Genomic DNA, 23,277 nt, shown 5'->3' on the forward strand with positions numbered 1-23,277 from the left:
TGGGGTGAAGCCCCCTGATAGGCGAGGTTTGAGGTCAGGAGAGGGCTAATGCACGGAGACTGCTGTCCAGGTGACATACCTCTCGGGCTCCGGCCAGCACTGTTCCCACAGGCAAATGAGTGCTAGAGGGATAGGATTCCGGAAGCCCTGGCTCAGGTCACCCAGATCAGATCCTGTGCCGGCTGACAACCGGCTAGCCCTGGTCTGAAATGACTCACAAGTTAGAGCAGTCAGCACGGCACATCATGGGCGCTCGGCAGCTAGGACATGGCTTCGGTAGCCTCCTTCCGGTTCACGGTGTGGCTGTGAGGCACCTACCGAGTGTGTGTTTGGCCCAGAAATGCCAAGGAGTGGCACATTGTAGGGTGTTTGGCAACTTAACCTGACCGTGGTGTGAAGGGTTACAGGGAAAAGAATAAGGCCGAATAGGAGACTAATATGTCTCCCACACAGTACAAGAAGATGAGAGGAGACCTAAGCCTACCAGGCTCCCAAACTGCCGAAGACTGGGCCCCCAGGCCCTGTTTTCTCTGGGTTCATCTTATCCTCCTTCCTGTTCTCACAGGAGTGGGCTAATCGTCCCCAAGGAGGGGGATGGAGGAGAAAGCAAGAGGAAGCAATAGGCAGTTCCCTGGATAGGTGGTGATGGCAGTCAGTCAGAATGCTCACTGATGAGGACCCAGTGCTACCCGTGGCATGCTTTCCACATGTGGACACATCAGTGTGCAGCCTGTCCCCACTCTGGTCCTGGACTCTGAATCTGGAGAGAAGAAGAATGGACCTGGATTCATAGAAAGCCTAGACAGAACAGCATTGTGACTGTAATGTAATGCAAATACTGCCCCACTTCGCATCTCAGGGTTGCTCTGGGTTGGGCGGCACTCGGAAAGGGAATGTCGAGGGAGGGAGAGGTGCGATTAACAGTGAAGCCATCCCAGCCTCTGAGAGGTGGAACAGAGCCCTTGCTGCCGGGTCAGCATGGTCATGGGAGCTCCACGGACTGCCACATGGCCCTCTGACGGTAGCTCTCTAGGCCTTTTGTTTTCCTGGTGTGTTTGGGATTTGCACTTGGGTGCATCTGAAGCCACCTTGGGTTTCCAGGTGTATTGCCTGTTAACTCCAAGAAAAGGGAAAGGTGAAAGGCCTGTCGGAACCTGGAGCAAAACGTGGTGTGTCACTACGGACACATGCCCTTCAGTGAGTCACGGGTCAGCCTTTCTGCTCTGGACATTATCCTGATGTCACTGCACAGAGACGTCTGAGAGCAGCCTCTGGACACAGAAGAAAGCATAGTCACAGCGGATTGAGCGGGTGTGGTCACAGATCCAAAACTCTGGTGCCTTCTGCAAGGGAGAAGCCTGCTTCAACAATACAGAAAGGGCAACCTTGAGTGACACTCTGCCTTCTCTAGGGCACTGCTCACATCCCTGCGGTTCACAGCGGCTCCTCGCCACACTCACATTCTGAGGCAAGAGATAAACATGGAGGAAAAGTCCCCTCCCTCTTCTCATAAGGACACACCGTAGAATCTCCATGTATCCCTTCACCCTATGAGTCACTGGCCGGGGCTCCGTTATTTGACTGTCCCTAACTGCAAAGGACTCTGACATTATTCCGCATGTCCCCAAGCCTCGCTATGAATCATGAGATCCGTTCTTCCGGAAGCAGGAAATAGACAGCCGTACAGCTTCAATGGGAGTGAGAGAATGTGTCCTCGGCACCTCATCATGTCAGGACCCACTTGTACCCTCTGACCCTGGGCTGCCATCTTCACCAGCATGTCCTGAATACCTGCTGGAGGAAGCTGCCAGGACCAGGTCCCCACACTGCCCCACCTGGCCCAGGCTAAGCGTATTGTGGTCAGCACCCCCCATACATACTCTCCCCTCCACTCCCACCCTCCACACACTAATGCTCACAGATACTATATTGTGTGTGGGGGGGGGATTCTCCATCACTTCTGAATGAGCTAAGTTTGGTTTGGGATAAACTGCAGCCGAATCTGTCAAATCAGGTCCACTGTGAAAACTGACTGGGAACGTCACGCCCTTTCTCTCCCACACTTCCTTTCTTCTTCCACTCCCTCAGGCTCCCCAGATTCCAGGAGGGTTTGCACTGAGGCTAGCAGTAGGGGTCCTGCTTCCTGGGCTATGGGTCTGTTAGAATGAGAAAGCTGCTGCCAGACCCTTGTGTGTTCCAGAATCTTCAGTGTGCAGAGGTCCTTTCCGTAAGAGCAACACACACACACACACACACACACACACACACACACTCACTACTGAGAGCATCTCTGTCAGCTTACAGTGTACCAGAGAGAAGGGTAAGGACACACACAGGGACTTCCCCTGCCCTGAAGATCCAAGGACTCCCAGACAGCTCTAGGCTCTCTGCATTTGTAGGAAGCTGACCTAGCCTCCAAACCCCAGTAAGTCATATTATCTGAGAGCTTTAAGGACCTCATCCTGCACGTGTAAGCCACTGCGGGTGTGTGTGTGTGTGTGTGTGTGTGTGTGTGTGTGAGAGAGAGAGAGAGAGAGAGAGAGAGAGAGAGAGAGTTGATGTTCACTATAGTTACATCAGCTCTTAGGAGGGACCCTGACCTTCAGGGCAGAGCCAGGCTGAGAGCATGGGGTAGAAAAAGGGCCGCAAAAGCTGCCTGGCTTCAACCTTCCCTCCCCTTATCCATCTTTGCTCCTCATTCATTTCCTGTCTTCCTTGACTCTTTGCCTGGCTCCTACCCTTCTTGCTCCTCCTGCTTTGGTGCTGTGGAGGGCTCCTCTAACATTTATTCTCCCCTCCTTCCCACATTCAGAACAGTGGGGTCCTGGGCCCTGACTGTCACACCTGTGCTGCCTGGGGCTCAGTGCTGGGGGGGCTCAGTGCTGGGAGGGGGCGTGTTCTTCTTTGGGATCCTCTGTGACCCTCTGATTTTTCTCTGCCCCATTCCCACAGTCCTTTGTTCTGTCCTGAGTGTCCACACCTCCTGCTTCATGGGGAGCCATGCTTACCTTCTTTGAGATGGATGAATATGTCCTCACCGTTGGAGGTCAAGGCCAGGCAGGGGAGATTCCTTTTAGACCAGTGGTTCTCACCTTCCTGATGCTACCTACATCCTTTACTACAGCTCCTCCTGCTGCAGTGACCCAAACCATAAAATTATTTCATTGCTACCTCATAGCTGTGATTTTGCTGCTGTTATGAATTGTAATATAAATATCTGACACATGAAAGGGCCGTTGGACCCACGGGGGTCATGGCCCACAGGTTAAGAAGCACTGTTTTATTTTATTTATTTATTTTTTGGTTTTTCCAGACAGGGTTTTTCTGTGGCTTTGGAGCCTGTCCTGGAACTAGCTCTGTAGACCAGGCTGGTCTCGAACTCACAGAGATCCGCCTGCCTCTGCCTCCTGAGTGCTGGGATTAAAGGCGTGCGCCACCACCGCCCGGCTCAAGAAGCACTGTTTTAGAGCCTTATCTATTTCGCTCTTGTCCCAGGCCATGCACAGCTCCCTCCATTTTCGGAGGAGGTCTTGACAGGTTCTCACCTGAAAAGGCCCTGAGGTCCCGGAAGGGTCCCCTGCTTCCCAGCATAGGGCCAGCCTGAGGACAAGACCCTCCCTGTTGCACAAGAGTACGGGAAAGGCCTTAGAGAGTGAAATGAGCCCCCAGCCTGGGGCCTAGAGCCCTCATTTTGGCAGGAGTGGCGGGGCTACTTGAACCAGCTCTGGGTGCAGGGTTAAGCCAGGCTGCCTCTGAGAACAATAAGAGGGACTTGCAAAGCTCCAGGGAGCAGCTGTTTTCCACTTGTACCCAGAGGAGGGTAGTGAGGGAACCAAGAGCCAAGACTGAAGAGGAGGCTGAGCCTGAGCCGGTGGCAGGGAGGGAAAAGAAGGGAGGAAGAGAGAAAAGGAGCTGGGGGCGGAATGTACTTTGACAGGCAGGAACAAAGGCTTGCGCACTGCCATAGATAAGGCTAAGCACTGAGTGCTAACCCAGCCCTGGCCAGGGGAGCACATGGGTGTGGGCGTGGCAGGCCTGACAGCCGTCTGAGGTAGAGGATCCGGGCAGTGGTGGGCACCATGCCACCAGGCTCCTGCTGCAGTCGTGGTTGGCTGGCTGGCCGGCTGGCCGGCTGACTGGCTAAGAGCACCATGTTTGGTAAAACAGCAAGCAGTAGCTAGGAGCACCTGCCCAGGGACACGGAGGTTATGAAGACATGCTAGGTACACTGAAGCCCCCAGAACCTGTGTGAGGCCTTGTGGCCAGAGCCCTCAGGAGACCTGCCTGAGTGCCAAAGAGACCCATCAGAGGGCAGAGGAGCCCACTTCTCAGGGAGGGGTCCTTGGTATATGGCTTTTCGGCAGGGCCCAGGGCCTCAGAAAGCCCCAGGGCCCCCAGCACTAATTGAAATCTGTTGATGTGAACACACTGAGGAGTACCCAAGGCGAGGACCAGGGACGGTCTCCTGGGCACTTGGAGGCAGAGCAGCAAGTTGTAAACAGCTTAATGAGACACGACAGAGCCAAGTGGGCCCAGCCTGGCTGGCTGCTGAGCGAGATGTGGGCATGAAGAGTCTGACCCTAGATTCTCAGAGCGCCTCCCGGAGAACTCACCCACAGCTGCTGGTGTGTGTGTGACGTAGGCATCCACCCGCACCAAGCCTTATACCGCACCCGTTTCCACTGTACCCTGGGGCTTCTAACACAGTCCTCCCTTCTCTCTACCTGCTCAAATGTGAACTCCTCTAGAAAAAGCTTCCTGACCACACCCCTGTGGCACTGACCTGGCCCAGCCTGTCCCTGTCATTTCACTGTCCTGGACTCAGTTGCCACTGCCACTCCCCTGTTTTCTTCCTTATGGGTGGACTGGACATGTAGTCTGTGTTTGATAGAGCTGTGCATTATATACTCCATTATAAATAGAGCCTGTGCCAAGGCCCCGGTAGCGGCTCAATAGGAGAGTAGAAAAGGGGAATGATAGGGAGACGGCCAGATCCCTGTCCACTGACCAGCCCCGCCCGATCCTGGCTCGCCACTCCCTCTGAGGATAGGGGCCTTGAATGTCTACCCGTCCCTCTAACCACAGCATGAGAGTTTGTTTCCTCTGATTTTTCTTTCTCAGATTATCACAGCTCCTTACCATCATTGGGGAAAAAAATAAAGTGCTCCAAATGCTCTCTGTAATATTTTGAGATGAGGCAAGCTGATTGGATTATACAATGAACTTGAGGTAGCCTTCCTGCCTGAGAACCCCTCCCACTGTATACTGCAGTTCATTAGGCTGTCTTCCTGACAGAGCCAGGTCTGTCCACCTCTTCCTGGGAGTTCCGTCCCTACCCCCAGACATGCTCTGAACTGGTGTAACCTCAGCATTCAGCCTGTGCTAGGAAAAGCTCTTGGCAGAGCCGCAAGGCAGACTCTGCTGGCCTCCCGCGCTCCCCATCTGTGTTGCCATCCTTCTGTGACTTCCGCATGGGCACCGGCTCCGGGAGGGGGCAGCCGAGCCCTGGGGGCCGCTTGGAAAGAAGACAAAGTGGGCCAGCAAGCAGCGTGTCTAAAAGCGTCTGGAGTGGGCGAACGCCTGTGCGGTGCGGGGCTGAATGCACAATTCTGTGGTCTGCCTGGAGACAGGAGAAACCGCACCTCTTCCCCTAGCCCTTCATGAAGATCTGATGCTGACTGCTGGCCGTGTGTGTGCGTGTGTGTGTGTGTGTGTGTGTGTGTGTGTGTGTGAGAGAGAGAGAGAGAGAGAGAGAGAGAGAGAGAGAGAGGCTGTGGGGGGAGGGGAAGCCGGTTCTGCAATTGTCCTTCCTCTGTGAGGAACTGGAGCAAGGCCCTCCTCACCTCAGCTTCGCTGTTTATGGTGAAAACCCTAATGACGCACGCCTCCCTCTGAGCCTGCCTGTGAGGGTTAATGAGACAGAATAGCTTGTGAGGTTGGGGCTTGGCAAGCCCCAGTCTGCCTCCTTCAGACCAGGAGGTAGCCTTGCCCCTGTGCCACTTGACGTGAGCTTCGTGTCCTCAGCAGAGGCCCCCCGATCGCTCTGTCCCCGTCCTCCACAGCATTTGGTTCTCCTGGGCTCCAAGCACGCTCCCACCTCATCCTGAGCACGCCAGGGCCCAGTATACGCCCTCAGTTACTCTGCTTCGAGACTGAGAGGCCTCCAGGATTGTCACCAGGTCTCTTCCCATCCTGCCCTCTGCCCAGAGAAGCAATGAACAAAAGCGAGGACAGACTGAGACCTGTGTCAAAGACGTGCAAGCAAGCACGCATTTAACCCTGGGCCACACTGTTCCCCAGTGCTGGGTCTAAAGTCAGGCAGCCTGACATGAACTCCATCCCTTATGCTCTCTCTGTGGTTCTGGGTTTCTAAAGTGGGATGGTGAAAGTACTTTCTCTAGGGTTTCTGTGGCCTTGGCTGAGGCAGTTTGTACCCCGCATGGTGACAGACAGAGTGGACACTTAGAGCACTTCACAGCAAGGCAGCCCTGGGTCGTGACTCCTTGGCTCAGCCTCAGCTTTCTGGGCTCAGGGATGTGGGCTGGGGCCGCTCCCTTTGACTAAACCCCCACTCACACTTCCCTCGGCTTCTGTTTTCACAGCTGAGCTGTTCATGGAGCAGAGACACCTCAAGGAAGCAGGTTTCTGCATCCAGGAGGCTGCTGGCCTCTTCCCCACCTCTCACTCGGTGCTCTACATGCGGGGCCGGCTGGCTGAGGTGAAGGGCAACTTGGAAGAGGCAAAGCAGCTGTACAAGGAGGCGCTCACAGTGAACCCGGACGGCGTGTGCATCATGTGCAGCCTGGTGAGTCACCCTCCCTCCTTGCCCGTCGCTTCACCCTTCAGACTAGCACCTTGCTGCTACCGCCGCTGCCACTGGGCGTCTCTAGAAAGTGACTTCCTGCCAGCTCTGCTGTGAGAGGCATCTTATATGTCTTATAGGTGTGAGCTATTTCCCTCCTATCAGAGTCTACATTGATGAAAAAAAATCTAGAAGGGTTGTGGTTGGCATTTTTTGTGGCTTCCATGTTGTTGTGTAATTCTCTATGTGATCTACATCCAAAGATTCCATGGACACTTGTTAGAACCTGACCCTGGGAGCTAACCCAGACTCTAGACATTTCCCCAAATGCCTTGTATGAGGGTCCTCAGACTCTCCCCAACCTTTGAGCTGCCTCTTCCATTCCATAGGAGCTCTGTCTCCTTAGGGTGCTCAAGGGTGAGCCACGTCAGTTCTAGCATGAGTGTATACTGCAAATGGCCCTGGGTCATCAGACGCCAGTTCTAGAACGTGGATTCCGGACCCGGGTACCAAGGGCACAGTGGCACACCTACAACACCCGCGGGTAGGGAGGTTTGGTAGCCTGTCTTAGCTACCTTTTACCTTAGGTGATCATGGGTAGTCACTGTCTCTGAACCTTGATTTTGCTTATCCATACAGTGACGATTCTACGGCCTGGGAAGCATCATTGTGATTCTTACCCTGTAGAATTAGACTCCAAAGATGACCTTCCCCTTGCTTTCTGTAGCTGCTTCTGGAGAACGGAAATCAGGACAGATGGAGTAGCAGGAAGCAAGCCCACCTGCAGAGGCACGAGTGGTCTTGGAAGGACCATTTCGGAGCCCATGGTTATCTAGGTCCTGTTGAGGTCTGGGTTCCAGTTGGTTGCCCTCTCACCTTGAGGATGGTTCTTGCAGTGCCCCTGACTTCCGGCACAGGGAGATCACAAGGATGGGAATAGTTTCCTGTGGTCAGAGGGTTCCCACTGCCAGAAGGGGACGCAGCCCCGACAAGAAGCCAGAAGGGTTGGGTTTCAAATTGGGTTTAAAGAGTTTAGGCGTATACTAAAGAAATCACTTGAGAGACCAAAGCATCTTCTATTATTTCTACCCAGTAGCCCTTGAAAACAGAACCAAGCAAACATCCCCTGCTCAGCCCTCGCTCCTGTTGTCAGCTTTCCTCTTGGGTTGTTTGAATTTTGAGCCCCAGATAAAGAAATCGCAGGCCACATCACACAGCCCTGTCTCTTCTCATAGCTTCCTCCCATCCTGTGGACAGCCCAGCTGGCATTTGGTGTTTTTACAAGGCACATCCCCCTTCTCCTGCGTTTCAGACATCAGCTTAGCTGGTTAATGCCTCACTAGGGGTCATGTCCAGAAAACCTGATTACTGAGGAAGACCGGGCTGGCATGATTCACGGATATGAGCCTGCAGTCTCAACCCTCAAGCCCAGCAAAATCCAATAACAAGAACAATTTGGAAGTAACAGCGTACCATTTTTCATTTATGCTTATTATTGTTTGTAGCTATTTTCTTGAAACTGAAGCAGTTGCCAACCATGGGTTTCCATGGTAACTGAATAGCTGTCCAGAGTAGCTCCCTGCAGATGTTACTGAAATGGTCCCTTTTCTCTTCCTGGGGTGCCTTGCTGATTTAATGAAATTGGAGCAAGTCGGAGCCAGGCCTGCCCACCCTCAGTTTCCAGCAAGCAGAGGGGCAGTCGGCTCCTGCGTGGGCAGCCCATCCCCTTTCCACAGGCTTTGTTCCTGCCAGCATCCCACACATATGCATAAAGAATAGCAAATTGCAAGCCTGGAGAAGATTTACTAAGCATATTTTCCTAAAGACGTGTGAATGCTTTTAGCATGTTGATTCGAGTGTTCCCCTCATCTAAATGTCTTCCTTGTGCTGACCCGAGACTCGGGACATCAGGGCTCTCATCCTGGGTCTGGCCTTGGTTTACTTGGGGGACTTAAGGAGACTTAACTTCCATGTCCCCGATGCCCCCTTTTGTAAATGGATAATAATGGTCCCTAGACTATAGTGTTCTTCTAATCAAATGAGATCATGCACATGAAAGTCTGCAGTGAAATAGGAAAGGAGGTTTAGACAGCATACAGACCACTATTCTCCAGGCCCCTTCACTGACAGACATTGGTAATCAATCACAGCATAGCTCTGCTTTGAAACATCAGTGGAGCCTGGGATCTTTAAAATATGATATAACACAGTGGAAAGTATTTCTAGTGGGTTAGGCCAGTTTGATATTTCGACCAAGAATTGATTGTAAAACCATCTTCAGAGAATGAGAGAGACATTGTTTTGTGTATTCTGGGATAGATGCATCCTTAGAGAATTATCCAAAGACAAGTACAAAGAAGGGTATTGGTCCCCCACCATGAAGTCACTGCCAAGGCAGGTTCCTAGGGAAGACATTGTAGCTGTACAACACCACTGAGCCTTTACAGAAACACTGCCTATCGTGGGTGCAAGCAGGAGAGCTATCCTTTCCCGTGGGATTTCAGCCACATACAAGCCTGGGCTGGAAAATTCTTCTGAAGTCATGGGGAAGTCCCCCTTGCCCAGAGTGTGGAAAGAGGAGGGTGGGGATATTCCTAGGGTACTGTTTAGGGGCCAGGTTTGAACCCACATCATAGGGCAGGGCTGGCAAACACCAGGAGAAGGGAAGACACCTGCGAAGGTGTCTAAGACAGGGACAGGTGTTTTGCTGCCCTGTCTGCCGTCTTCCTCCCAAGATGCGATGGGGGAGCTCGCATGAAGGCATTGCCTCCTTGGCAGTTCTACGTCTGAGGTGGTGGGGGAGAGGAATGACAGGGACATAACGCTGTACTGTGCCCACAGCAGAATCCAGAGCAAGAGGATCCCTGATCCGTCTAGTCCTAGAGGCTGTCACAGGTAGTAGGAGTGTCTGCCAGGCAGTCTCCACCTTCCTCCACCACCCGAAACCCTCCTCGGCTAGAGTACTTGCACTCCGTGTGTTGGCGGAAGGCTGTAGTTGACGTTGTGTGCCCCATGTAGTATGAGTACAGAAGCAGAGTCTTTGTCAGTGTCCACGGAGAAGGAGGGTTGGTCTTCAGAGAGGGCAGGAAGGAACCCCAAGCTCTTACCCTTCATCTCTCTCACAGAACTCCTCGGTAGCACTGGACACTTCCAACAAAGTGGGATACAGGAGCCTAGACAGTGGCTAATGGTCCGACCAAGCCAGTGAGAGCCCTCTCAGGAGGGTGTTCCTACGTTGACACCTTAACAGGGAGGGTCATCGATAGTTCCTGAGGCTGAGGTTGACGTTTGACTCCATTTCCCAATACAATGAAGGAGAACATCATTTTCCTCCGTCTTTCTGAGTTGCCGCATTCACTCCCCACCCCACCATACAGAAGTCAAAGGAACAGAAGAAGCAGACAGTAGTAAATGATTGGGGGCTGGGGGAAGTGACAGTCTCCGAGGTTGTCTGGAACGCTCTCCTAGACAGTCTTCAGCAGAAAACCCACAGTCTTAGAGAGGTGCCAAGGCAAAGGAGTAGGACCTTGACACTCTGGGGACAGCAGGTTTGGGGAGGCCAGATGGGACGCTAATGGTGGACCTGATGTTGAGTTCTGTAACCAACCTTTGTCCCTCTGTAGCGGTGAAGGGGACTTTGTAAATACCTTTCTCCTGTGTCTGCTTCTTTTCAGCTGCTATTAGCTCAGAATAGCCTCCTCGCCAAAGCGGCATATGTTAGTCCGTTCTGCAGTCTCAGCTCCACTAAAGACTCAAGCTCTGGCCACAGGTGGGCCCACTCCCTCCACCCTTGGCTTGCCTTGGATTGTAAGGTGCTTCTCTGCTCTGGAGACAACTCAAGGCACTCAGCCCTGAGGGGGCACGCAAGGTGTTGTGGGTAGCTCCTGCTTTGCTCTCCCAGGGACGGACTTCAGAGACACAGATTCTTGCTCTCTTATTGGGGACTAGCTGCAGGTTCTCCCAGAACCTTTCCTCCTTGGGCACCACAGTCATAGTGGGAAACCCTTCCGTACCAGCTTTGGCTCATAGTCTAATGCCCAGGGATGCAGATGTTTTCTTCCATCTGCCCTGGGAAGGCAGGGAGATAGCAGTGTGGCCACCTCTCTCCTCCTTGATGGCACAGTGACGTAAACTATTCTCCTTCATTGATCTACTCCTCAGTGTGTATCAGCCGCGTGACAGGCTCGGGAGTGGCTGTGGCCCCAGAGACGTCTTTGCACATTTTCCCCCGCCCTGTCGCACTGAGAACAGGGTTCTGAGGCCAGAGAGGTGGACTCTGGTTGTAAAAGCCTGTAGAGCATCCCCACCAAGCTCTCCCAGTCCTGGAGGGGGGTGGTACCAGATTCTCAGAGTGATAAACCAGAGATGGCCAGCCTTGTCCAACCATAAGTTATGAGAAAACTTAGGTATTATGTTGCTAGGCTTTTCTTTTTTCTTTCTTATATCAAAGGGAATATAATTTTGGCCCTTGTGACTTCAAAGCATGTTTTAGGGCTCAGAGGAGCTGGAAGCTGTGCAGACAGCATGGGGTCCCACAGTGGTAGCAGCCTGAGCTAGTCCTGCCTTTGCTTCTGTTGGACTTCATCATATCAGTGTGGGGTAAGGGTCTTCGGTGCAAATTGCCTTGTAGTTTCAGGGGAAACTGATGATCAGTTGGGAGCTGAGGAGGGAAGGAGGAAGAGGAAGGCCGAGACAGAGGTCAGAATTCCCTTTGGAACTGCTTCTAGCGCTGGTTAGCTAAGATCCCAGTACAGCAGCTGGCTCCAGTTTTGAATGTGGCTTTCAAGCCCACCTGACCTGCACTTGAGGTTCACCTTGCCTTGCTCACTGTTTAACCTTGGCCAAGGTTCCTGCCTCTCCAGAGGTTCAATGTTCCTGTCTGTGAAATGGGGATGGCTCTGCCTAGTATATAGGCTGCTGTTAGAATGAGCATAAGTCATCACGTAAGGTCTTTCTCACTCTGAAGTGGAGTTCCTGGGCCATGTCCAGCTGCTCTCAGTTGAGCCAAGCTCAGAGGCATGTTGCACCAAATCTGCTCCTCACCAAGTACCTCAGAGAGAGGTGGCCGAGGCACAGGTGTTCAGGACACAGGTCCCACGTACCCTGTGAATGGGGCCGAATGAACAGAATGCAAGGCCATGCAGACCTTAGCTAAGGAGAGGAGTGGAGTGGATGCCTCCCAAGAGGCCCCAAGCCGGGGGAAGGTGGGGATTGTGACCTTGCCTTGCAGTCTCTTACCTTGGCTGATCTGAGGTAGTTGAAGAGGTGCCGTGGTGGCAGGCTTTGGCGAGGCTCTCTGCTGGTTCTCCTGGCCCTGCGCTCTGGGCTGTCACCCTGCCAGGCTGGTTCAGCATCTGTTGACATTACAGAGGAAGAGTGGCTGAGAGGCTGAGAAGTCAATCTTGGTGCCCTGCCATTTGTAAAGGTCCCCTAAAGTTGGACAGAGCAATGACACATGACACAGACCTCAGGGCCCCCAGACCCATCTGCCAGACCTCAGGGCCCCCAGACCCATCTGCCAGACCTCAGGGCCCCCAGACCCATCTGCCTCGGTTGCATGTGTCCTGGGTCACAGGGGCCAAAGCGGGGTGCTAATGGCTCTTCAGGGGAGCGGTAGTGGATGGCTTGAGGAGTACAGGCAACTGAGGAAATGGGAAGACCAGAAATTTTGTCTTTGGGGAGAATGGGGGTGGGGTGGGGGGCTGTGGAGGCTGCGCTTGGGGAACCATCGATTGAAGCTTCTGTCTGGCAGACAAGTTCATTCAGTAGGACCGTCTTGGCCGTTTGATCCCCAGATGAGGTGATTTCATTGGAAGTTCCTCTCCACGTCTCCCTGGAGGCATGCTCCTTGTAGCAAGCAGAAGCGGAGGGCGAGGTGCTAGTCCAAGGTGCTACCTCCCCAGCATCAGACAGGCCAGGGTTTAGAATCTCCTCCACCCCCACCCCTCCTGCCCAGCTTGCCTGGCTGGGCACAGGTTCAGATCATGATGACAGTTGGGCACAGTTGACTCGATTTAGCTCCAGAATCCGTTTTATCAACAAAGGAATGGGAAAGACTGTCTGGGGTTACGACAGAGGGTAACCGCTAATTAACCCCCTTGTCCAATAAGCCACCCTGTCCTCAAATGGCTATTTCTCACTCCACTGAAAACGCAGCCTCCTACTCTACCCCTGGGGACTTCGAAATGAGTCAAGGCCAGTCTTGACCAGAGGTGAGCCTGGCAAAGGCTTCCATTTCCTGGTTTGCTGTAAGCCAGAGTCACAAGATATGACCTGCCTCTGGGCAGTCCAGTGCTTTTGGCCTCTTAGCCTAGAGGCTTCTCTGAAGACAGCCCCATTCAGTCAGAGAGGCCAGCTGGGTCTCTAGACTAGGACACTGCACCCCAGAGACCCACAAAGAGAAAGGAATGGGCATGGGCTTGGCAACACAAGGGCAGCAGCCACCAGCTACCCTAGAAGACCCCTCCTAGGCTGGGCTCCCAGTGGATCTGGGCACTTTCTCAGCAAGGGCCTCTTCAAGAGACATGGGGTTAGTATATCACTTGGACACAAGGTGGACCTGGGAAGAGTTGTGTCCTTTGCTTCCAACAGGGAAGTGGAACTGGCCTAGGACTCTAGTTCTGGAAGGGGTGTGGGACAGAAGGGCGTGTCCCCAGTCTGGTTGGGCAGGCTGAAGGTGACACCCCTGATCAAACCTGGAGCCAGGACTGACCTGGAAGCAGGCAGCCTCCCCAAGTCTCCTGAAGAGGCGCCTTCCAGTGCAATGGCTCCTCCTTGCTGAAGCGTCTTCACACAGGGCCACCGGGGAGCTGCTGTCTCCAGCAGCCTCCCAGCTGATTCCCAGCTTCCCAGCTGGAAAGGCTGTTACAGAATTCCAAGAATGTGCCTGGAGCTCAGAAAGAAAATTCCCAAAATAGCTTCTATAAATACTTTAGGGCATGGGTGGGGAGGAACAGTTTGCTTGTCCCACAGCTGGCCTAGAACTAAGTACTGCTTCCCAGGGTAGGCTCCCTAAGAAATGATAGAGCCATGCCCAACCCTGCCTGGTCTTCCTGCTGTGCCCCTACTTTAGGAGACCTCATGGTAGGGCACTGGATCAATGGGGATGAGACAGTGTTAAGTGACAGAGCTTAGAAAGGCTAGTAAGATACTCTCTACACCAAACTGTAGCCTCAATTCTAATCTGTAGCTCAACAGAAAGCATGGCTCCTAACAGGGAAATGCCCTTAGACTCTCAGTCTCCAGACTCTCTTGAGCAGACCTCAGCAAGGCACAGGTCCCTCAGGATGCCCTTAAGGTTGAGCCAGGTGTCTCTGGCTCTGTGTCCAGGTCCCTCCTACCTGGCTTCTGTTGAGCTGCTATCCCGCTTAGAGCAGAAAGGCTGGCAGGAAAATGTCGCTTCCTCTCACCCTAGAGTACAGGCCAGGAGAGGCACACAAGAGTCCCACAGTGACCTAACGTGGTATGGAGGTGGTGTTATGGTTTAAGTAAAATGCTGCAGGTTCCCTGCGGGGTGCAGCAGCAGAAACGCTGCAGGTCCCTGAGTGGCAGCAGTGGGCAGTGGGCCATGAGACCATGCCGCAGGTTCCCGAGTGGTGGCGGGCAGCGGGTCCCGAGACCACAGTGGGCCACGAAGGCAGCTGGATCCCAGGCAGGAAGCTGCCTGGTGGGTGAGAGACTGAGATGGGTGGGCAGAGGAAGTGAGTGTTTATTTGGTGGGTTATGGAAGGGAAGGGAAAAGGAAGAAGGGGGAAGGGGAAAGAACAGAGAGAGGGGGAGAGAGAGAGAGAGAGAGAGAGAGAGAGAGAGAAGAGGGAAGCGGGGAGAAGGGAGCGAGGCAGAAGCTGCCTCTTCGAGAGGTGCCACATTAAACTTTGAACAATTTAAATAGGGACGGGAGACTGCAATTTAGCCGCGTAGGCAGATGGGAGACTTACAGCAAAGATATCATCAGAACTATTTCTGAAGTACACCAGTGACCAGATGCAGCAGGTCATTCTTCAGTGGCAGGGCCCGGAGGAGGAAGTGCCAGGGATTTAGAAAGATAGGAAAAGTAGAAGGTAGGAAAGATAAAAGCTGGGGTGGGGAGGTCTTGACCTTTTGCTTGCAGTCTGAGCCCCTTCCCTTCCGTCTCTCTCCCAAAAGGCAGCTTCTGCCTTACTCCCTTCTCCCCACTTCTCTCCTCCCCCGCCCCCTCTCTCTCTCTCTCTCCTCTTCTCCCCTTCTACCCCCCCCCCCGCCTTCCCTTTCCCCTCCATAACCCACTAAATAAATAATCCGGCTTCACTCTGCATGGTGTGCCTTTCCGTCAGTCTTGTGCCCTCTGCCCACTGTCGCCACTCAGGGACCTGCAGTGTTTTATTTTTACCATTACAGGTGGTGTCTCTTAAGGCTTGCTAATCTCAGGAAAGGCTTCCTAGGATAGCAGAGACCTGAAATGTGGATGAGAGCAGAGGTACCCACCCTGAGAGCTGGGGAAAGAGGGACTAGAGACAGGGATTTCTGGAGACTGAGCCTAGGCCTGTCCCTCACCAGTGGTGGCTGTTTCTAGCCTAAGTGTGCCTTGCAACTGTAGTATCCCATGGTCACAGATAACTTGTACATGGCTACCAAATCCCAGTCATGGCACCACAGTGAAGGGTCAGAAGCTAAGGGCCTCCTTACAGGACTAGATGGCTCTCAGCAGATGAAGGACAGGCGGGGGCGGAGGGGATGACACACAACTCCACTGGGGACGTGTGTGGATGGGACGGAACTGAGACACCAGCTCTGTGTTCCCACCATCTCCCTGGAGACCTGTTCTCACAGCCAGTAAAGTGCCGGGAGGGTGCTGATGGACCCTGGGGACAGAGCCAGGCTGGGGACAGCAGGTGAGACCTTGCATCTTCCTGTGGTTGGGTCCCACCCAGTTGTCAGGCGGCAAACAGTGCTGAGTTGCTACCAAACACAAGTGCTGCTGGTGTCAGGGGCAGGTGGCCACAGATTCTGTTACAGGCCTTGGGCCTCCAGCCTTCGCCTGACCCCAGCCTGGCCTGGTGTCTTCTTTCAGGTTCTAAGGTCAGCATGTTGGGGCAGGAGGGCAGGAGCCAGATCCACTGCGCAGCCCTTCCTCACAGAGAGGATCCTGGCGTCTCCCCGCCTCTAAAGACATGGGCAGTGCTGGCCTTTCCCTGCCCCACACCCACGGTACCCCTCCAGAGAAGCTGGCTGTGCCTTCTCCAAATCCCTCCTTCCAGAATTCTCAAGGGCCCTGTGAGGAAGGACTGTCCCATCCCCCAGTTCACAGATAAGGAGAAGGTTGATGAATGCTTGCTGGGGGTCACAGGACATCAATGGCAGAGCTGGGATTCAACCCAGCCAGGCTTTCTGGCTGCTGAGCCCTGGCCTCTGACCTCTTCTGAGACTCACGTTCAGCCAGCAGACACTCTGGCTCCTTCCCATACACCCATACCTTTCCTTTGTTTTGGTTTGGTTTGGGGTTTGGGTTTGGGTTTTTTTTGTTGTTGTTGTTGTTTTGTTTTTTAGGACAGGGTTTCTCTGTAGCTTTTGGTTCCTGTCCTGGAACTAGCTCTTGTAGACCAGGCTGGCCTCGAACTCACAGAGATCCGCCTGCCTCTGCCACCTGAGTGCTGGGATTAAAGGCGTGCGCTGCCACCTCCCAACATGCTTTTGTTTTTTGTTCTTTTCCTCTCTGTTGTCCTGGGATTGAATATAAGGCCTCTCACACACTGGGCAAGTGCTACACCACTGAGCTACACCCCCAGCTCCCTCTGTTTTGATATGGTCTCACTAAGTTCCCCAGGGTAGCCTAGAACTCTGCTGCCCAGGCAGGCTTTGAACTTGTTATGCTCCTGCCTCGGCCTCCAAGTTGGCTGGGATGACAGGCTTGTACCACCAGGCTCAGCTAGAAATTCAGGGGGCTTCAAACTCCTCTGCGATGGAACTCTTCTTGCCAGTAAAACATGCTGTGCAAAAGAGTGCCATCAAGCAAGCTCAGAGTGCCCTCTCTGGTAGGCCCTGCTGGCCACCTCCGGCCTCTGTGGTCAGCATTCACAGGCCTCATCAGGCCTCCCATTTTGGTGTCTGGCAGCCATCTGCTAGAACCTTCCTCCTCCACCCTATGGGCCCTGTTCCATCGTGAGCTACTCAAGGTCCTGCCCCGGGCCGGGCCCTGTGGACGGAACAGTGTGGCCTGGAGCACTGCTGGCCAGCCAGGCACTGCCCTGGTTCTGGCAACCCTGAGTCAGCAAGCTGTGTGTATCTGGTTAGTTGCAGAGTCCTTGGAGGCTACGCCCTGCCCCCACCTGCTCTTTACAGCTTGAGGTTGCTAAGTCCTTCCTTGGGCGTGTCTATGCTAGGGTCAAAGGAAGGTGCCATGCTGGAAGTCAGTTCTGCCTCCCTGCTTTCTGGCCCCAGGACCTCCAGCCGGCACCTCTAGCCTTTTCCCAGTTTTCCTGAGTACCATCTTTCTTGCCTAATTGGTCATGTTCCAAGCTCTCTTAGGACTTTATGAAGTCAGCCATGTACATCTTTCCTGGTGCATCTCCATAGCAACCAAAGGCCTAACTCTCTGGAGCTTAGGGAGGAGGAAAATAATCCAGCTAAAAATGTACATGGCCGTCAGTGGGCGGGCTGCAGAGAGGGGGCTTCAAGCACAGAGTCAGCTCCCCACACTCACCCTGGTCCCTTGCCTACCCAGGAAGTCAGAGCTGGAGATTTACCTCCACTCCTACTTCTGGGTATCTTGGGATGCCTTCAGAGCCTGGCCAGATATCAGTGAATAGCCTTTCTGGGACCTGAGCCTTCCTCATGCCCCTCCACCCTGTCCCTTGTACCCAGTGTGTGTTTGGGGGTGGGGGGAGAGTGTTCAAGGCTGCCAGTTTCACTTCTCCCCCTCCCCCCCACTTTGCGACAATTTCTGGCACTTCCCCTAGTTCTGGTAATAGTCGGTTGAGCTAAACTGCAAGGCCGCGCTTCCCGCCTCCTGACCTGGACTTCCAGGTTCTACATCCCTGAGCCTCTTCTAACTCATCCATCCCCTCAGCAGCTGCTGTCCCTAAACCCTCTCCCTCCCGTGACCCTCAGCTGCCAGCGTGGGCTCTGCTGGGTGCTTGGCTCTGATGCAAGCAGAGAAGCTTCCCCTCCTTGTCACAAACTAGATGTGCCTTCGCTCTTGGTGCTTCTGGGGTGAGGGGCAGCTCCCTGCTGCAGGAGGCATGCTCCTGGCCGCATTTCTTGGACAGCTTTGCCTCCACTGACTCATTTGAGCTGCGTCATCCGAAATAGCCGTGCTGGGATATTTTTCGTTAACTTTCTTCCCCATTTGTTGAAGAGTGAACTGAGGGCCCAGAATCTCCCACATGGAGCCACTCAAAATCAGGTCTAGACTTGCAGGCCTGTCTCTTGAAGGAACCTAATTCCTCCAGGGCTAAAGCAGGGTTTGGTCAGGGACAGAGAGGTTTTGCATGAATAAAGGACATGGTCATTTGTCTGTGGCCAAGCCAGACCTAGGGCCTCTCTGGCTGGTGGCCAGGAGCAAGTGGCTGCTGCCCTCTCTGGTTGCTAGGCTCCCTCTGTCCAGGTCTTGTTAACCCTGCCCTTTGCTTCATTTCTAGGGTCTGATGCTGAGTCAACTGGGCCACAAGAGCCTGGCTCAGAAGGTGCTGCGGGATGCTGTGGAGAGACAGAGCACCTGCCACGAAGCCTGGCAGGGCCTGGGTGAGGTGCTGCAGGACCAGGGCCAGAATGAGGCTGCCGTCGATTGCTTTCTCACTGCCCTGGAGCTGGAGGCCAGCAACCCCGTGCTCCCCTTCTCCATCATCCCCAGAGAGCTGTGAGCCTCTGCAGAGGCTGCCGGCCGTCCAGTGCGCACAGCAGACATAGGCAGGGGGCAGGGAAGGACGGCTGCACTCAGGTGTGGGCCTCAGGGAATAGATGATTAGTGAACGCTTCCACAGGCTCCGATGCCAGTTCTCCACCTCCCCCCCCCCACTGCAGGGCCAACTAGGCCTGAGATGCCATCTGAAGCTGGGTGGACAAGATTTGCATCCAAAGCAAATGCATTGCTCCCTGGAGGCCAACATTGTGGTGTTGCTGAGCACGGGGCGGGGCGGGGGGACGGGACCTTTAGATAAAAGGTGTGTTTGGACCCAAGCCCCACCGTCAGATCCCCGATACCCCCTCCCCGGATTTCCTGGTTTTGATCTTGAGTTGGTTTCCCATAGAGATGAATCTGCCAGCTGCCCTCTGGCTGAGCCAGGCTTTTCCTGGCCTTTCTTGGTACCTTGGGAGACAAACTGGCTTAAATCTGACTTTCCAGAGCTGTGGCATGCCGAGAACCTTGGACACACTTCCCCCATCCAATCCCAGGGCAGTGCAAGCTTGGAGATTGTTCTTGGGCCTTGCCCAGGACAGCCACAGCTTGAGGTCCCAGATACAGGGAGGAAAGTGGGCTCCTGGGTTCCTGTGAGACTGAATTAGCACCGTTGATGCCCAGTGTTGCCTCTGTGGGGAGGTTTCCTGAGAGCTACGGGTACTTTCTGTGTGCCACCAAGTGCCTTTGGGGCTCATATCAGGCCAGGCCTCCCAAAGGCTTCCATTTTCACCACTCCCATCTCCCTGGAAACATGCCCCAGCCAGCAGGCTCCATGGGCCTTATACCAATGGCCTCTAGGGTAGGCCTTGAAATACAAAGCAGGGTTCTGACCTAGCCATTTCTAGCGCCTTGAGTGCACATTTCTTCAAGGCTTTCCCTGCAGTGCAGGTCCCTCTGGGGTGAGGGACATGGAAGTGACAGTTTCTAGGATTCCCCCCAATACACATCCTCATTCCCAGCCCAGTTTTCATGCTGGGCTTTGTTGAGTGGCCCATACCCCAGCTTGGTCTTTAAGCTCCCCTTTTCCAGAGCCCCACAGAGGCCGTGCTTGGGTGGATGGAGGAGGATCGGGACAGGGCCAGGGGCCGGGCAGATGTCCCTCGCTGACTTGTCAGCCGGCCACTTTGCCTCCGGAACTTTGCCATGGCGTGGCAGAGAGTCCCCCTCTCCCCTGCACTCTGGCTGGGTCTCCCTCAGTTTCACCTTGCTCTCGCTTGAGAACGTAGGGTGTTGAGAGCTGCCTGGTTTACCATGGCCAGCACAGCTTCCTGGATGGAGCAGACCATTGGAGCCTGGCTCTATCCTTTACTGCCTTAGCACTGCATGTCCCCTCTTGTCCCCAGGGAGCTGGTATCCCCTGGTCACAGCCCCAGGCCAGAGGGAAGATATTCGGTACTTGGTCTCTTGGTTGAAGGTCTCTATGTGTATGTGTGTATATAAATATGGATAGATATATATGCTAAACATGTATATTTTTATGGAATTCTGTTAGAAAAAGAGTAAAAACTAAGCAGATACTATTGGTATATCTTGAAGAGATGGTTAGTCTTAGCAGTGGGAAAGACACCAAATGCATCCTGACTTAAGTATTCCCTCTTTGGAGGCCATGGGGGACAGGGCCCAGTAACCTTGGAAACTGAATAAATGACCCTTGAAGGGGAAACTGGACTGTCTGGAGCAGTGTGTTCATTCTTCTGGCATGCAGTATAGTGGAGAGGAGGGTGGCATCAGAGGAGAGGCTCTGAAGGCTGCACTTGGAACCTGGGAAGGTGGTGGAGGAGAGGTGAGGCAGAGAAAAAGAAGGCCAGCCTCCAAGGTCTGGATCTCCAATAGGAGAGCCTTGCCGGGTGAGCTGTGAACCTCTAGGATTGGGGGTGATTGGGCCACATCCAGATGGACCTGTGGCTGAGAAGCTCACAATAATGCATCTGAAGTAATTATACCTCAGCCATTATATAATTATAAAAGTACAAGTTAATCTACTACAAAACGTGCACCAAAATTGTTCAAAGAATGATGTGAGTTCTCAGGGAGGCTCTGCGTTATCATGACCCCGAGGGATTGCCTCCTGCACCCTAGAGTGGCAGACACCCCCAACACTGCACCCCGCCACCCCATACTTCAAGGACAGCCATTATGTGACTTTCCCAGTGCCCTCTGCTGTCCCAGGCTCTCACTGCAGTTACCCTCCCTCCCTACCTCTACCGTGACCTTGTAACATGGCATTGGTAGCCTAGAGAAGAAGGGCTTTTGGGGGAGCCCAACTGTTTCTGAGATTTCCCCCATTCAGTAGTGGGGTTGCACATTGAACCCAGGCCCTTAAGCGTGGCAAGCATGCATGTGACCGCTACCACTGAACGACATCCCCAGCCCTCCCCCAACTTTCCTTCAGAGGCAGGATCTCATGTAGCCTATGCTGGCCTGAAGTCAGGATATAGCCAAGATGACCTTGAACTCTGGATCCCCTTGTCTCTCCCAGGTGCTAGGATTGCAGGTATGCAGGGCTGTGGCCAGCTCTGCAGACCACGGACCACCTTCCGTAGCTCTTCCTTGGGCAGCACACACACTCTAGTGACTGACAGTGGATTTCATGTCACTTGTTACATGCCTGAGCCTTCAATGTTCGGCCCTAAGGGCTGCCATAGACACAGTGGTGGTGTCTGCCAGTCTGGAGAAAGGCTAGAGGGAAGAGCGGAGGCTCAGCCTTCCGTTTGAGAAAGTGTTGCCCTGCTGACCTGGAACTCAGGAAATGTTGGAGGGTCAGGCAGTGGAGACTCACAGAATCTGGGCATTTCCTGACACCCCCGCCCTACCCCATTCAGTGCACAGACCCTGTGCTGACAGCCCTCACTGGAGAACGTCAGTTTTGTATGCAAGCCCATTGTGCCTGCAGAAGGGGACATAAGTCTGCCTAAGTCTGAGGACAAGGCTTGAGACGTGCCTTGCACTGCTTCGCTCTGGGCCTCAAGCCCACCCACCACTTTCTAAGGCATACCCCCCCCGACACACATGTGGGTGTCTGAATTAACAGTGCCAATCTGTAGACACGAATATGAATGGAATTTCAGCTACCATCACTCCAACTCTTTTTTTGGGTACCAAAGTGTTCATTGTTGTACCGTACCCTGACCCGGGACTCAAATATCATCACCATGCAAATGTCTCTTGGCCTTGGGAATCCTCCCACTAAACAAGCCTCCCACTTGCCCACCCCACAGTGCTGAGCCTAGGGGTCTAGGGAGATGCCTGGAAAGTCTCCGCTGTGCCCTGCCAGAGATCCTCTGGAACTGTCACCAAGTGCTTTTGGTTGTAAAGACAATGGGTTCCCTGAAGGTAATGCGCCAGGCAACAGTTGCTCCAAGGAGCCGTAGGTCAAGCACTTGGAAACAAGAGACCTGGGACTAACGCAGCCATGGCCTCCATCCTATCCTGACAGAGACAGGACAGTGACACCGTAGTTACCAACTGAGTTGGAACCTCTCTTTGTCCTCCACTGGGTGGGTGGCCTTGAGCAAGATGCTTAACCTCTCTGTACCTGCTTTCTCATCTGCAAAATAGCAAAGGAATAGCACCTGCTTTGTGGATTATGATTATATAAAAAACATTTTTGAGGACTCTGGGCTGGACACCACCACACTGGCCCTTAGTCCTACTGTCTCCTGCCTTGCTCCTACAGCACCAAGCCACAGAGCAGTCTGTTCTTGAGCAAGAAAATCCATTTGGTCATTTGTTGTACGGGTCACTTGGCATCCTATAGACTGGCTTCACTAGGGGGTGTGTATTGCCCTGATCCAGTCAATTGTGACACAACCCCCAGGACACAAAATATAGCAGCTTATGTAATTAAAATTCTATTCCCTTCTGAGATGTTCCACCAGCTAAGTCCTTCCTATGCAAGGCCTTCTGTTTAATGGGTACAGCAAGGATCCCTCTGGAGGGGCACACAGAGAACACACCCAGCTGCGTCTTTGTCCTCATTACCTGTGGAGCACTGGTGGGTGCCTCTCCTCCTAGGTCCTCTCTTGGGATGAAGGCGGTGATGACGACCGTAATACACATCCATGCCCAGCACTTGGCCACTTACATGACACTGGACTCACAGTCAACTGCTAATCACCCCCTTGGTAGTTCACAGCCTTGGTAGGAGTGAGGCTCTGTCCCAAAGAAAGAGATTATCATGTCTTATCCACCCTTGCCTGAGAATCCAGGGTCTGTACTCTGTCATCTGCCATCTCTAAAGACACAAAGAGCTCAAGGGCTCTGGGAACAGAGACAAGAAGTTTCTCACTGCCACAGTAGAAGGGAAATGGGCTCCTGGACGCTGGCACCATAGGAGTCTTCTCTGACAGTGTCCTGAGAAGGTCACATCAGTCCAGGGACCTTGTGCACCTGGAAGCGCCCTCCCCACTACCACTTCCAGTGTCACCAGGATGTCTGGCAAGAAGGGGACAAGACAGAGCTCCATACCACTCATCACCTAGCCCCTCTGAAGCCAGGGCAGTAGTTCCTTAAGCAAATGTCACTCAAGGAGTGTGGACTCCCCAAACACTGATGGGGTTCAGAAGATGCCAGGCAGCTGGAGGTATGGGAACTGTGTGTC

At 53.6% G+C, this 23,277-nt stretch overlaps 1 protein-coding gene across 6 annotated transcripts in view; it reads left to right on the plus strand.

Annotated features, from left to right (window-relative positions):
- Ttc7a (tetratricopeptide repeat domain 7A) overlaps positions 1-20,350 on the plus strand; it is a 106,386-nt gene extending 86,036 nt beyond the window's left edge. For 4 of the 6 annotated variants that reach the window (XM_075955596.1, XM_075955597.1, XM_075955595.1 and 1 more), the window contains 2 exons: positions 6,603-6,805; positions 18,418-20,350. In XM_075955596.1, the coding sequence (XP_075811711.1) occupies positions 6,603-6,805; positions 18,418-18,639 (425 nt within the window). In that variant the 3' untranslated portion in view covers positions 18,640-20,350. The remainder of the gene's footprint in view (positions 1-6,602; positions 6,806-18,417) is intronic. The other 2 variants (XM_075955598.1, XM_075955594.1) reach the window with 2 other exon arrangements.
- Positions 20,351-23,277: the final 2,927 nt, after the last annotated feature.

The sequence above is a fragment of the Microtus pennsylvanicus genome, chromosome 21 (genome assembly GCF_037038515.1).
Source record: "Microtus pennsylvanicus isolate mMicPen1 chromosome 21, mMicPen1.hap1, whole genome shotgun sequence".
Taxonomy (NCBI): Eukaryota; Metazoa; Chordata; class Mammalia; order Rodentia; family Cricetidae; genus Microtus; species Microtus pennsylvanicus.